At 35.6% G+C, this 12,981-nt stretch overlaps 1 protein-coding gene across 13 annotated transcripts in view; it reads right to left on the bottom strand.

Annotated features, from left to right (window-relative positions):
* Positions 1 to 12,981, bottom strand: part of ANKRD28 (ankyrin repeat domain 28) — a 199,456-nt gene that overhangs the window by 38,809 nt on the left and 147,666 nt on the right. For all 13 annotated transcript variants that reach the window (XR_008501727.2, XR_008501726.2, XM_054483188.2 and 10 more), the window contains 6 exons: positions 8,545 to 8,623; positions 7,493 to 7,607; positions 6,102 to 6,184; positions 5,172 to 5,235; positions 3,616 to 3,684; positions 1,868 to 2,008 (listed from right to left, as the gene is read on the bottom strand). Coding sequence is in view for 11 of the 13 variants with exons in the window: in XM_054483188.2 (XP_054339163.1) it covers positions 1,868 to 2,008; positions 3,616 to 3,684; positions 5,172 to 5,235; positions 6,102 to 6,184; positions 7,493 to 7,607; positions 8,545 to 8,623 (551 nt within the window). In the remaining 2 variants the exon portion in view is untranslated. The remainder of the gene's footprint in view (positions 1 to 1,867; positions 2,009 to 3,615; positions 3,685 to 5,171; positions 5,236 to 6,101; positions 6,185 to 7,492; positions 7,608 to 8,544; positions 8,624 to 12,981) is intronic.

Genomic DNA, 12,981 nt, shown 5'->3' with positions numbered 1-12,981 from the left:
AGAATTTTTGTGTGTGTGTGTGTGTGATTCTGAAATCTTTTTTTATTATACTTTGTTCTAGGGTACATGTGCACAACATGCAGGTTTGGTACATATGTATACATGTGCCATGTTGGTGTGTGGCACCCATTAACTCGTCATTTACATTAGGTATATCTCCTAATGCTATCCATCCCTCCCCCCTCCCCCCTCCCCCATGACAGGCCCTGGTGTGTGATGTTTCCCTTCCTGTGTCCAAGTGTTCTTATTGTTCAATTCCCACCTATGAGTGAGAACATGTAGTGTTTGGTTTTTCGTCCTTGCAATAGTTTGCTCAGAATGATGGTTTCCAGCTTCATCCATGTCCCTACAAAGGACACTAACTCATCCTTTTTTATGGCTGCATAGTATTCCATGATGTATATGTGCCACATTTTCTTAATCCAGTCTATCATTGATGGACATTTGGGCTAGTTCCAAGTCTCTGCTATTGTGAATAGTGCCACAATAAACATACGTGTGCATGTGTCTTTATAGCAGCATGATTTATAATCCTTTGGGTATATACCCAGTAATGGGATGGCTAGGTCAAATGGTATTTCTAGTTCTAGATCCTTGAGGAATCGCCACACTGTCTTCCACAATGGTTGAACTAGTTTACAGTCCCACCAACAGTATAAAAGTGTTCCTATTTCTCCACATCCTCTCCAGCACCTGTTGTTTCCTGACTTTTTAATGATTGCCATTTTAACTGGTGTGAGATGGTATCTCACTGTGGTTTTGATTTGCATTTCTCTGATGGCCAGTGATGATGAGCATTTTTTCATGTGTCTGTCGGCTGCATAAATGTCTTCTTTTGAGAAGTGTCTGTTCATATCCTTTGCCCACTTTTTGATGGGGCTGTCTGAAAAACTCCTACAATTTTAGCCACAATCCAACATAAAAAAAGTTACTTATAAAAATGGTTTTGAAATTAAAGAGTTTATACTGAATTAACATTTGTGAAGAATCAAATTATGCTTCTTATTTTGAGGGTGAAAAGTAAATGTTAAAAACCAAATAAATAATTCTGTTATATGAAGTACATTTTATAACATCTTTCCCCAGAAACCGTTACTTATTTCTGCCAAGGGTATTTTTACTTTTCACTGACCCACACCATGGGGAATTACCAGACACTGAAAATCTTTTCTGTTTTCAATGAGTTTATTTTCGTGCAAGAAGAAAAAAAAATATGTATCAAGGTATTATAGATAGGTCTGATAACTTTAGGTGAATATTATTATACTTATGAAACAGTTAATGCATCATTTATTCTTGTTTTCACTTATTCATTCTTGGCCAACATTTACTTATTCTGCCATCTACTTTACCTATTTAAGCAACATGTAGTACCTACTACGTGCCAGATTCTGCCAGTTCAATTACCACCTTTTGGACACCAATTTACAAGGGTTCCTTGCAAATCCGAACTGTCTACCTCTGAAGGATACCTGTATTCCAATCTCTACCCAATCTTCTGATGACGTTACTCATATATCTCCTCTCTCCCTTTCCCCATGATATAGTCATGGCTGTAGCCTCTAAGAAGTCAGGTGGAAAAAAACATAAAAGTGATATTAAGATGCTCTTTTGGCAGGCAGGACAAGAAGGGACCTTTATCTTTCTTCCATCAGATCAGCTAGTAAGGCTGGTGCTGAGAATAGGTAGTAATAACTATGATTTATCAATAACTATGAAACCAATTTATTTCCCAAAATGGACTTAGGGCAAAGATAACCAACAAAAAATACAAAGAGGAAATACAAATTTGCAACAAAAACATCCATATGGAAGATGCCAGTTCATAGAAATATTGATCCTCCACTCTCACTCCTATGGTACTTACTTGCCATCTGTGTCTGATGTAGCTGCATAGTGCAGGGGTGTGCAGCCTCTTTCATCAAGGTCATTCACACTTGCTCCTGATCCCACAAGAGCAAACAGGCACTGGTAATTGCAGTTGGCAGCAGCATAGTGCAGTGGAGATCTTTTGGGTCCAAGTTAATACAAGAAAGATAAAAGCCAGAGACATAACTAGTAAACAAAAGCATAGTTGACTCTTACTCCTCCCAGTTACAAATACTTTATTTACAATGAGACTTAGACTACCATATACTAAGTCTTGCGGAGGACTGGACATAAAGCTAGAAGAAGAAAGCAAGGTGGCAGAGAACCTTTAAGTATATGAAATAAGATGAAAATGCAGTTATTTCATCGCCTCCAGGCAGTAGCAGCAATCCCAGTCCCAGTCCTTTGAGTGACTTTCAAATAACCTTCATATTCTGCTCAGAAATGTGAAAACTTTCATTTTAGGAAAGTTTCCCCTACATTAATAAAAATGTTCCACAGTACGGAGGTAGCAATTTCCATTCATGTCTCAGAAGAACAACAAAAGGTAAGAGAAAAAAATAGAAGAAACATTAAAAAAAAATGCAATTAACCCTGAATTACTTTCAACCCTCTAAACTCAAAATATTTTTCAGAAGCCCTCTCTGTTATTTGTAGCATAGAATGCCTGAAGTACTAAAAATTAATATAAACTGGATTAAAGTATAATTATAAAAGCAAATTAGCTATAAAAATATTGCATTCCAAAGGCAAACAAAGTGATTTTTTTATTTTTGTGGGTCATTAGTTCTTTCCATTAAGGAGGCTTATGACAGCAATCTGTTCTTCAAAGTAATTATGGTGTCAAGTAGCTTTTATTTTCTTCTATTCATTTCTGATTTCCTACCATGCATAATTCTTTTTACTTCTCTTCTGCACTGGTTCTATCACATGCATTGACACATATTCACACATTTTCTTCTGACATACACCCTTCTCTCTCATACACTTTGCTATGTATAATTCTCAAACTGTTGACACACATAGTTTTGCTTATACTGTCATCTCTTTCAAACCAATTCCAACTGCCTTCAATTCTTTCCTGTATGGTTCTAATGCACTCTGTGTCAATTCCTACTCTAAGTAACTTAACAGTAGTTTTAAATACTGCTACCACTAATGCTCAACAATGAGGCCTGCTGAATGACTACAAAGACTGTCATTTCACAACTGCCTTCCTGTTGTGAAATACTTAGTGGGATGTGTGGATATATGTGTCTGTGAGATTTATATAGAAGAGGAGAAAGAAAAATTACACATATATATTTATAACCTATTTCCTCCCTCTTACTACTGCTCTGGAACAAGATATGGGCAGTAGAATCCCTCACAAAGAAATGACTTGGAGAAAGGAGAACTATATCATTATTTTCTAGGTATTGTGCGTTTCTTGAAAAAACATAGGTTTTATGGGGCTTTACATTTCCATAGTCATAATTATTGGAGGGGGGGAAGTGATATCAAGTATAGAGGCATTTATAAGGCCAAGGCTGTGGTTGGTAGGCTAGGGCTGTGGTAGGACTCAAGAAGAAAACGGTGGGTGAGAACGAATATTTGGAAGTTACTGACTTTAGCTGGGACTCTCAATGAATCATGATCAGTGTACAAGATGCTAAATTGTTCAGTTAATTTTCAGAAGCCAGTTAGAAGGTCAATCAAGTTATTAAGTAAAAATAGGCTCCATAAAGAAACTGTATCATACCCTACCTCCCAAATTTGTCCTTTTTATTAAAGTCTGCACCAGTATTCAGCAGAAGGTTTAGGCACTCCAAATTCCTATTAAGAGAAAATACAGTTAGAAAACTTAATTGACAGTGATTTTATAATGAAATTGGTAGGTTTAAAGAAGCATGAAAGCATGTTTTTATATGAAGATAAATGTGACAAAAATGACATGATTTACATTCTATGAAGAATAAAACATTAAAATTCATCTTATCTAGAATTTAGAAAGTGATATACTTACATATTGGCACACTGAGGAAATAACACACGATTCATGTTGTCATTGTTTAAAAGGAAGATCACATTTGCAAAAGAGATTCTGAGGAGGCTTTAGGAAACAACTTGCTTATAGGTTTTTTTTTTTTTTTTTTTTTTTTTCTTGAAACAGAGCCTCACTCTATAGTTCAGGCTAGAGTCCAGTGGTGCAACCATAGCTAACGGCAGCCTCCAACTCCTGGACATAAGCGTTCCTCCAAGTCTCAGCCTCCTGAGTAGTTAAGCTTATAGCTGTGAGCCACTGCATGAGTCCTGTCAGCTTTCCCTTATCTTCTCCTATACTATGACTGTTTACATATATGTATCTTTAGTTAATACTGGAGGAAAGGATATAACTTAAGTATTTCTGTAATTTAATTGTATAAACCTCAACATCAAATTACTATGTTACAATGAAAACTGTAACTGTCCAGCGATCAGACACTCAAGTCTGTTGTCCCTCTCTCTGTAGGCAGGTTACATGGAAGTTAGGTTTTAACTGGAAGGTTCTCTGGTGACCTTGGAAGAACAAGGAAACCAGTCACATGCTCACAATCCATCTCTACAACTTAGACTGTGCTGGTGTACTCTTGGTTCAATGTACTCGTCCTCTGAAATCACTGAAAATTTTTAAGAAATTATCATTGAGAATAAAGTTTTTGCAAAATGTCCTTTTGAGAAATCATGAATTAAATGGCTTATCACAGATCTAAATTATCAGAAGCATTAGATAAGAAACATGTTCCAGAGGCCATGAGTTTTAGCTGAAGTTTGTTGCTCATTTGAACCAACTACTTAATTTTCCCTGGTGGTACTATTTAAAACTTAGTCCAAAATCTTCCAATCTCAAACTTTCCTCTTCCTAGTAGAGGTAAGACACAGCACAAAATGAACATTTTTCTTCCTGGGGAAAAAAAAAAATTTAACAAATCTACTTAAAGAGTACTTGTATTATTCAGAATATTCCCAGTATTTTGATGTTCTCATTTGAGAACATACTTTTTAAAGAAATAGTTTTACTTATCCAGAAATTATGTTCTTTTACAGAAGGCAGTATTTCCTTTTGTAGGTTTATTCTCTCTCTCTCTCACTCATAACCTACAACTTGGCTGGAATAAGATGAAAAAAGTATTCTGCCACCCTGGACTTTTTTTCCCAAACAACTCCTGTTTTGTTTTCTATTTTCTGGCAGCCCAGAATTAATAAAAGAGAACAAAGATAAGAGAAAACCTGCCATGACCAGCTATCTTTTTCTTAAAGAAATAAAAATACTATTAACATACCCTCCAGCTGCAGCTGCATGTAGACAAGTCCTGCCAAAATCATCTGGGGTATCTATATCAAATCCTACAAGAATGAATACATCTTATTTATAACAGACATATTATTTTACACTAAAGAATTGTGTCATGAAATGTCAAGAATCACATCCTCCTCTCCAATCCCAAACAAAACTGTGGGTTCTTAAGTGCTAGAGTGCCTGTTTAAAAGGCAATAGGATACAATGGAGTATTATTTAGCAATAAAAAGAAATAAAGAACTGATACTGATCTATGAATAACCCTTGAGAACATTATATTAAGTGAAACAAGCCAGTCACAGAAGATCACATGTTGGGTAAGTCCATTTATAGGAACTGTTCAGAACAGGCAAATTTTATAGAGATGAAAAGTAGATTAGTGGTTGCCTAGGGCTGAGGGAAGAAAGAAATGGAGATTAACTGCTAATGGTCTTTCTTTAACGGGGGATGAAGAGGTTTTTTGTATTTTTTTTTGAGACAGAGTCTCGCTCTGTCTCCTAGGCTAGTGTGCAGTGGCACAATCTCGGCTTACTGCAACCTCTGCCTCCTGGGTTCAAGCGATTCTCCTGCCTCAGCCTCCCAAGTACCTGGGATTACAGGTGCTCGCCACCAGGCCCAGCTAATTTTTTTTTTTGTATTTTTTTTTTTTAGTAGAGATGGGCTTTCACCATGTTGGCCAGGCTGGTCTTGAATTCCTGACCTCACGTGATCTGCCTGTCTCGGCCTCCCAAAGTGCTGGGATTACAGGCATGAGCCACCACGCCAGACCTGAACCCAACACGTTCTACGAGGGGTTATTAAATTATCCATACTGGACCCACCTGCATTAATTTTTAAAAAGCAGGATAGAGACCATTTAAAAATTTTGAGGGGTTTGAGGAGACATACAAAAGGCTGCAAAGGTTACACTTACCTGAAGAAAGAAGTTTTCTGCAGCAATCTGAAAAGCCGCTTAAGGCTGCCAAATGGAGGGGGAACATTCCATGTATGCCACGCCTAAAGTTAATAGAACAGGACAGTATCTTCATTTTAACACAAGAAAAATACAATCAGTTAAATACATTACAAAGAGACCACTTAAGTGAAAGATAACTAAGAGTCAAAATGTCTAACACTTTGGAGAGTAATTTGGTTAAAGGTTGATGGTGGGCATAACTTATTATCCAGCTATTTTTCTCCAAAAGTCAGGTTTCTCACCTTCAGCCCTACTGTCATTATGGACTTTGCTGGGGAAATGTGAGAAGCCATTCTGTGCATGCAGGCTTATAGGCTGTTCAGCAGCATCCCTGGGCTCTACCCAATGGATGTCATTAACATTAACACCTTCCTCCCCAAATTGTGACAACCAACAATGTTTCTGGACATTTGCTTAGGGAGCAAAATTCACTACCCTGTCACCCCACCATTGAAACATTTCCATAATGCAACATGTTCAAGAATATTTATTGTAGTAATTCTGTAATAGTGAAAAACTGTAAGCAACTTGTATTTGCAAATAAGGAGAATGAATATATTGTGAAATCTTTATGCAATAATTCTATAAAATAAATGAACTAGAGCAACTTGTACAGATGTGAAAGAAGGCCTAAATTTGTATCTAGATGGCTAAATTAACAAGCTCATGTAATTTTTTTGGAAAAAGTTACAAAACAGATAGGTGCAGTACCATACCATTACAGAAAGTAAAAAAGATTTAAAACTTGTTAATGAACACATGTAAATGTGATACAAAGAATGATAAACATAAATTTAAGTATGGTGTTTCTTGCAGAGCATTAGCAGGAGGACTCATCTTTCAAACAAAATATTACAATGGGAACTTTAATATATAAAATAAATACAAGTGAACTGTTCCGACCAAAATGGGGTTGGGGTAAGAAATCCTTTGTAGGATTCCAAGGAATCCCTGAGCTTGGCACAGCACAGCCTGAAAAGTATTATCTACAGATAGTATTTGGATGAAAAAAAAGCATCTGGCACATACAGCTTTCTGGGACTTTTAAGTACTTCTAGGTTAAAAATAAAGAGATCACAAAAATTAACAGCTCTGATCAAAACTGCGTTATTACTCAAAGTGAGAAAGAACTGGGGTAACATACATAAAAATACACTGGCTTACCAAATAAAATTGTATTTAAACATTTTAACCTACCACTTTGTCAATACAAAAGAAAGTTCAAGCAATTAATACAACATTGAGGATAAAATAAAATCCACATTTCCACGTGAAATGTCTAGAAAACTGCAATTCACTTCCCTTTGTGCTTGCCTGTATCAGTTATCAACACCTCAGTAAGTACTTACTTTGCAGTGTCAGCACCACTTGTAATAAGAGTGTTGATCAGCAGCTCATGGCCATACCGTGCTGCTATGTGCAAAGGGGTATTTCCATTCTTATCCTCACAGTCGATTACAGCTCCTGCAATATAGGACTTACTGTCAGACACTGGACCATATAAAGATCAGGTCAAACCTACTACATGAAAAGTAATAAAAAATGCTGTCCACATACAAACTAATAGATACAGCAATTTTAACTAGATTTCATTCATAGCTCATTTATTGGGCCAGGCAATGGATTTACAGCTTTTATACTTAAAGCAATTGTGTGAATTAAGCATAAGATTTTAGTAGATTTTTAAATTGACAAGAGGGTTCTGGGGTCCAATAAGTTTGGAAACTACTGTATTAAAACAAAATTAAACACGTTTCTTTAGAGCAAGACTTCAGAGCTTTAATGTGCATACTCTTTGTCATCAAGACTGCACACAATGCTTCAAAAAGTATTGGATCATGAACCTATTTCAACTTTTCCCCTGCAAAACCACAGCACCTATTATCTTGAGGATAAGTTTCTTGGAATATGCCTTGAAAAACACTGATTTAAAGTAATACACTTAAAAGTTCTTTTGATTTAAAAGTTTAGCTTGCCTGATATTAATTTAAACACAAAAGAATACAAACTCAAGAAATTAAAATCCTGAAAATAGTTGCAGATACTCAACAGGGGAAAATGATAAATGTATAATGTATATACAGAGTACACACATTAATATATAATACAAATTATGGTAGAAAGTAATTTTCTATTTAGCAATATTGAAAAAAGCTAATACTAACTGCTGAAGAAATAACACAGTTCAGGGAAACAAAACATAAAAACAAAAGTATGAAAGATACAGCTACATGGTACTTTATACTCTTTAATATTTTATTTTCATGAGCTCTGAAATCATGTATTAAAAATACACAAACTGCCATGACAATTCCTCAATACCATTCATTTGGTGGATGTTTTTACTACATTTAAGAAAAAAAAAAAAAAAAACCCAAAAAAAAACAGAAATACTTTTTACCACTCTGGATAATGGTTTGTGATCGGGAGAATCTACCGTGGAGAGCAGTCATGTGTAGTGGGGTTTTCCCATCTTTACTCTGGGGGGGGAAAAAAAAAATTACTCACTCTACTATATCCATAATGTGTAATCCTTAGTTTTACTTTGAATATCCTCTTGCATCTTTATTTTTATAACTATTTTACATGAATTAAGTTTAACTGAGGCCTATGGAGGTAAAACAGCTGTTTAAAATTAGGAATTAATTTTTTTAGCACGTGTATCATAAAACACAAATATACAAAAATTCCATGCTTAACAATTTATAAAAATTGGGAGTGGGACAGTAAGGATGTGTCTCCCAAGTTTCAGATTCAAAATTTCACATTGCTCCAACGTTTCCATTCTAAGAAATTCTGAATCCCTCCTTGACCAAGTAAAAGTGAGTATTAGAATTAACTTTGTGAATTTTGTGTGGATACATTTAAAAAAATAAATACAAATAATTAAAACTACATATATTTGTTTATAGTTACGTGTACTATTTTCTCAAATCACTTAAAATAATAAATCAGACTGGCTGCACACATATATATTTCATGTAGAAGTTCTAAAGGAGTTCTAAATATGAAGAAAAACAATCCTTGATTTAGGTTATCTTTTCTTCTGATTAGGTGGTGTCTTTTCTTTTCTAAAATCTTTCAGTTAACCAAAACATACACGTTACCAACGCAAAGGAAATAAACTACTTAGCAGCTTCCTAATCTCACAGCAACATTCAGCATGCCTTCTGCGTAGGTACTAAAATGGAAATGTCACAAGTATTCTAAGTTTATGCTAACACTGTACAACGCAGATATTCTTTAAAAATCCTCATGTCTTTATAATAATAGAGTAATCAGAACATCATAAGTATCTACTTAAGTGTTTGATTCCATAATATGAATTTTTCAAGTACACAAGCCATCCAATTGGCAAGTAATTTTACAGAAGTTCTAATCTTTTGGAGGCAGTATGAGAAATGAAGGGAAGAAGGAGAGAGGATGCATGCATGCACAGGCTCTGGAGTCAGAATAACCTAAGCATGAATCTCAGATCTCCTACTTACCACAAGCAAGATTTTTGGACAAGTTGCCTAACTTCTTTGTGCCTTCACTTCCTCAACTGAAAATGAGGATAATACCATCTACATCTACTGGTCTGTTGTACAGAATAAATACAATAATCCTTTGTAAAACAGATAACATATCAATGCTTCTCAGGATATATTTGTTTTACCATTATTTTTCATGTACCAGTTGTTATTTGTTCAACCAGAAAAAAAAAAGGGCAAAAAAGCATCTTGGCAAAAGGATTCTGTCTTTCCAAAATGTTCCAGATAGGATACATCCTAATTTTTAATGTTAATATTTTAGCTATGGCCTTTTTTTTTCTCTTTTTCTTTTTTTTTTTTTTTTTTTTTTGAGACTTGCTTTGTTGCCCAGGCTGGAGTACAGTGGTGCGATCTCAGCTCTCGGCAATCTCCGCCTCCCGGGTTCAAGTGATTCTCCTGCCTCAGCCTCCTGAGTAGCTGGGATTACAGGCATGTACCACCATGCCCAGCTAATTTTTGTATTTTAGTAGAGATGGGGTTTCACCATGTTGGCCAGGTGTGTCTTGAACTCAAGACCTCAAGTAATCCACCCGCCTCGGCCTCCCAAAGTGCTCGGATTACAGGCATGAGCCACCACGCCTAGTCTTTTTTTTTTTTTTCCCCCTTAAAGAGATGGGGGTCTTGGTCTGTCAGCCAGGCTGGAATGCAGTGGTGTAATCATAGTTCACTGCAACCTTGAACTCTAGGGTTCAAGTGATCTTCCAGCAACAGCCTCTGGAGTAGCTGGGACTACTGGCACGTAACATTACACCTGGCTAATTTATTTTTTGTAGAGATGGTGTCTTAAGTTGCCCAGGCTGGTTTTGAACTCTTGGGCTCATGTGATTCTCTGGCCTTGGCTTCCCAAAGTGCTGGGTTTACAGGTGTGAGCCACCATGCCCAGCCAGCTATAGCCAACTTTTACAGACATAAGGAAAAACATAGATTCCATTGATTAGAAGGATAAGAAAAACAAGAGGAAAACAAACAAAACAACCCCCACAACTCAAAACAAAACAAATAAAAACTTGTAATAATAATAATTTAACAAAATGATGAAATTTGGAAGATATAACTATAGTTAACATTTATATATATATAGCACGTTTCACGCATAGTTTTAAAACACTTAACATGGTCTGGCAAGGTGGCTCATATCTATAATTCCAGCGCTTGGGGAGGCCAAAGTGGGAAGACTGCTTGAACTCAGGAGTTTGAGGCTGCAGTGAGCTATGATGGTGCCACTGCACTCTAGGCTGGTCAACAGAGTGAGATTCTGTCTCCCCATCTCCCTTCCCCCTAAAAAGGGAAAACCAAATCCACTTAATATATATTATTTAATCCTCACAACCCTATCAGATTGATACCATTAATCTTGTTTTATAGATGAGGAAATGTAGGCCTCAGGGTTAAGTGATTTTACTAGGTCTCATAGCTAATAAGTGATGAGTCCTTTATTTATTTATTTATTTATTTTGTTTTAGAGACAAGGTCTTGCTATACTGCCCAGACTAGACTTGAACACCTGGCTCAAGCGATTCCCTCACCCCAGCCTTCCGAGGGTAGCTGGGACTAAAGGCACACACAACCAGGCCTGGTTAGAATTCTTTATTATAAGCCTATATGTGGCACTGGATCAACATTTTTACTTTGTACATACTGATAATAAAACCTATTCTAAGTATACAAAGGAAAAAGAGATTCAGATTACTAACTAAAAAGTTTGCCATAAGACACATTAGCGGGGAGAAGGCACAGTTATTTCTTTCTGAATTGGAGAAACAATGTGGAGTTTTCTTTTTCTTAATCACTTCAAATCATTTTAGCAGAAAACTAGGAGTATTAAGAAAAAAAGAAAAAGAAAAATAACAAAAACCAAAAATTAGAGCTACAAAAATCCTAACAGTTGATCTCACAGGCAACCAAAAACAGTAACTACAAGCCAAACATTTCACAGTGTTTTTTTAGGTTTAAATTTCAAAACAAGCATTTGGTGTATTTTGATTAGCTGACCAAAATCTATTCTTAAAGAACAATGTGGGTGGGAAAACGTGTGCATATAAATGAAGCAATCAGTGCAGTAAGGCTCATGTCAAGCAGTTTTTCCTAAAAAACAGACATATACTGCTTTATAAACCTGATTCATTTTACCTCTACCACTTTGTAGGAAAATGAATTTAAAACCTTAGAAACTGAGTTATTACAAACTTAAATTCACATTCCAATTTCTAGTCATCTATAACTTGATCAAGGTCAGAAACAACAAAATGGAGAATGTAGTAGGAGGAAAAGATTAAGCAGGAAAAAAGAGATAATATGGTAAGAATATGAGGGTTAGTAAATCAAATTTTTATAATAAAGGGCAAGTGTCAAGTGTCCCCACAGTCAATCAATAACTTAATAACACCGATTTTACAAATTATAAAAAATACAGTTGTCAGGAATGAATATATATTCTTGCTGGATGAAAACTCACAGCTATCAACATATTGTGTGTAAGAGCTGGAAGGGACCTGAGAAATCAGCATGGGAAATGTGTTTCAACAGAATTTGACAATAAAATAACTGGACAATTGCATATAAATGAGATGTCATACACCCTTAGGTGAAGTTAAGATGACTTTCGTGAAATCTGTTTTGAAACCAACATCACAGGCTGTTGCTGTCAAATCTACTTAAATATATCTTAATCCCTTTGCTAAAAAATTCACTTTCATATATGAAATTCACCATTGAGTTTTCTAAATTATTGAGGTAACTTCAAATAGGACCACTGGTTTGAGCATTTTACTCTAAGTGGGCCTCTTAGAGGACTGATTCTCAAATCTACATTTCAAAAGAAAATACAGACTTAAAAACAATCACAAGTACTATAGTCACCTATGTAGACACTAACAGAATCAAGTGATTCATTATCATCAAATTATATTAAATATTCATGCCAAAATGGCAGTGCATAAAACAGGAAGCCCAATCTCTACCCTTTAAAGACAGCATCATGTGAACCAAAAAATGCATAGTAGCTGATGACACAGGTAAATTTCCGTAATTTCCATAATACTAACACACAAAGATGATTTTATCTACATTCACTATTGTAAACAGGTCTCACAGAGACTGAGAAAACTTGGTTGTGATGTTTGCTTTTGAAAATGTTAAGATTAATTCCAAGTTTTTTATTTTTGAAATAGCCTTTCATTAAAGAAACATTACTGCGCCTTTGAGGAAAAAACTAACTTTTCTCCTCACAAGTGTTTAGACATTTTTCTGGGCCCTGATTATCCAAAGTGCAGGAATTCTTCAAATTAAAATAAGCAGTTCATACC

The sequence above is a fragment of the Pongo pygmaeus genome, chromosome 2 (assembly GCF_028885625.2).
Source record: "Pongo pygmaeus isolate AG05252 chromosome 2, NHGRI_mPonPyg2-v2.0_pri, whole genome shotgun sequence".
Classification (NCBI taxonomy): Eukaryota; Metazoa; Chordata; class Mammalia; order Primates; family Hominidae; genus Pongo; species Pongo pygmaeus.
Note: the sequence above shows the minus strand (reverse complement) of the source record. Positions and strands in the feature narration are given on the sequence as shown.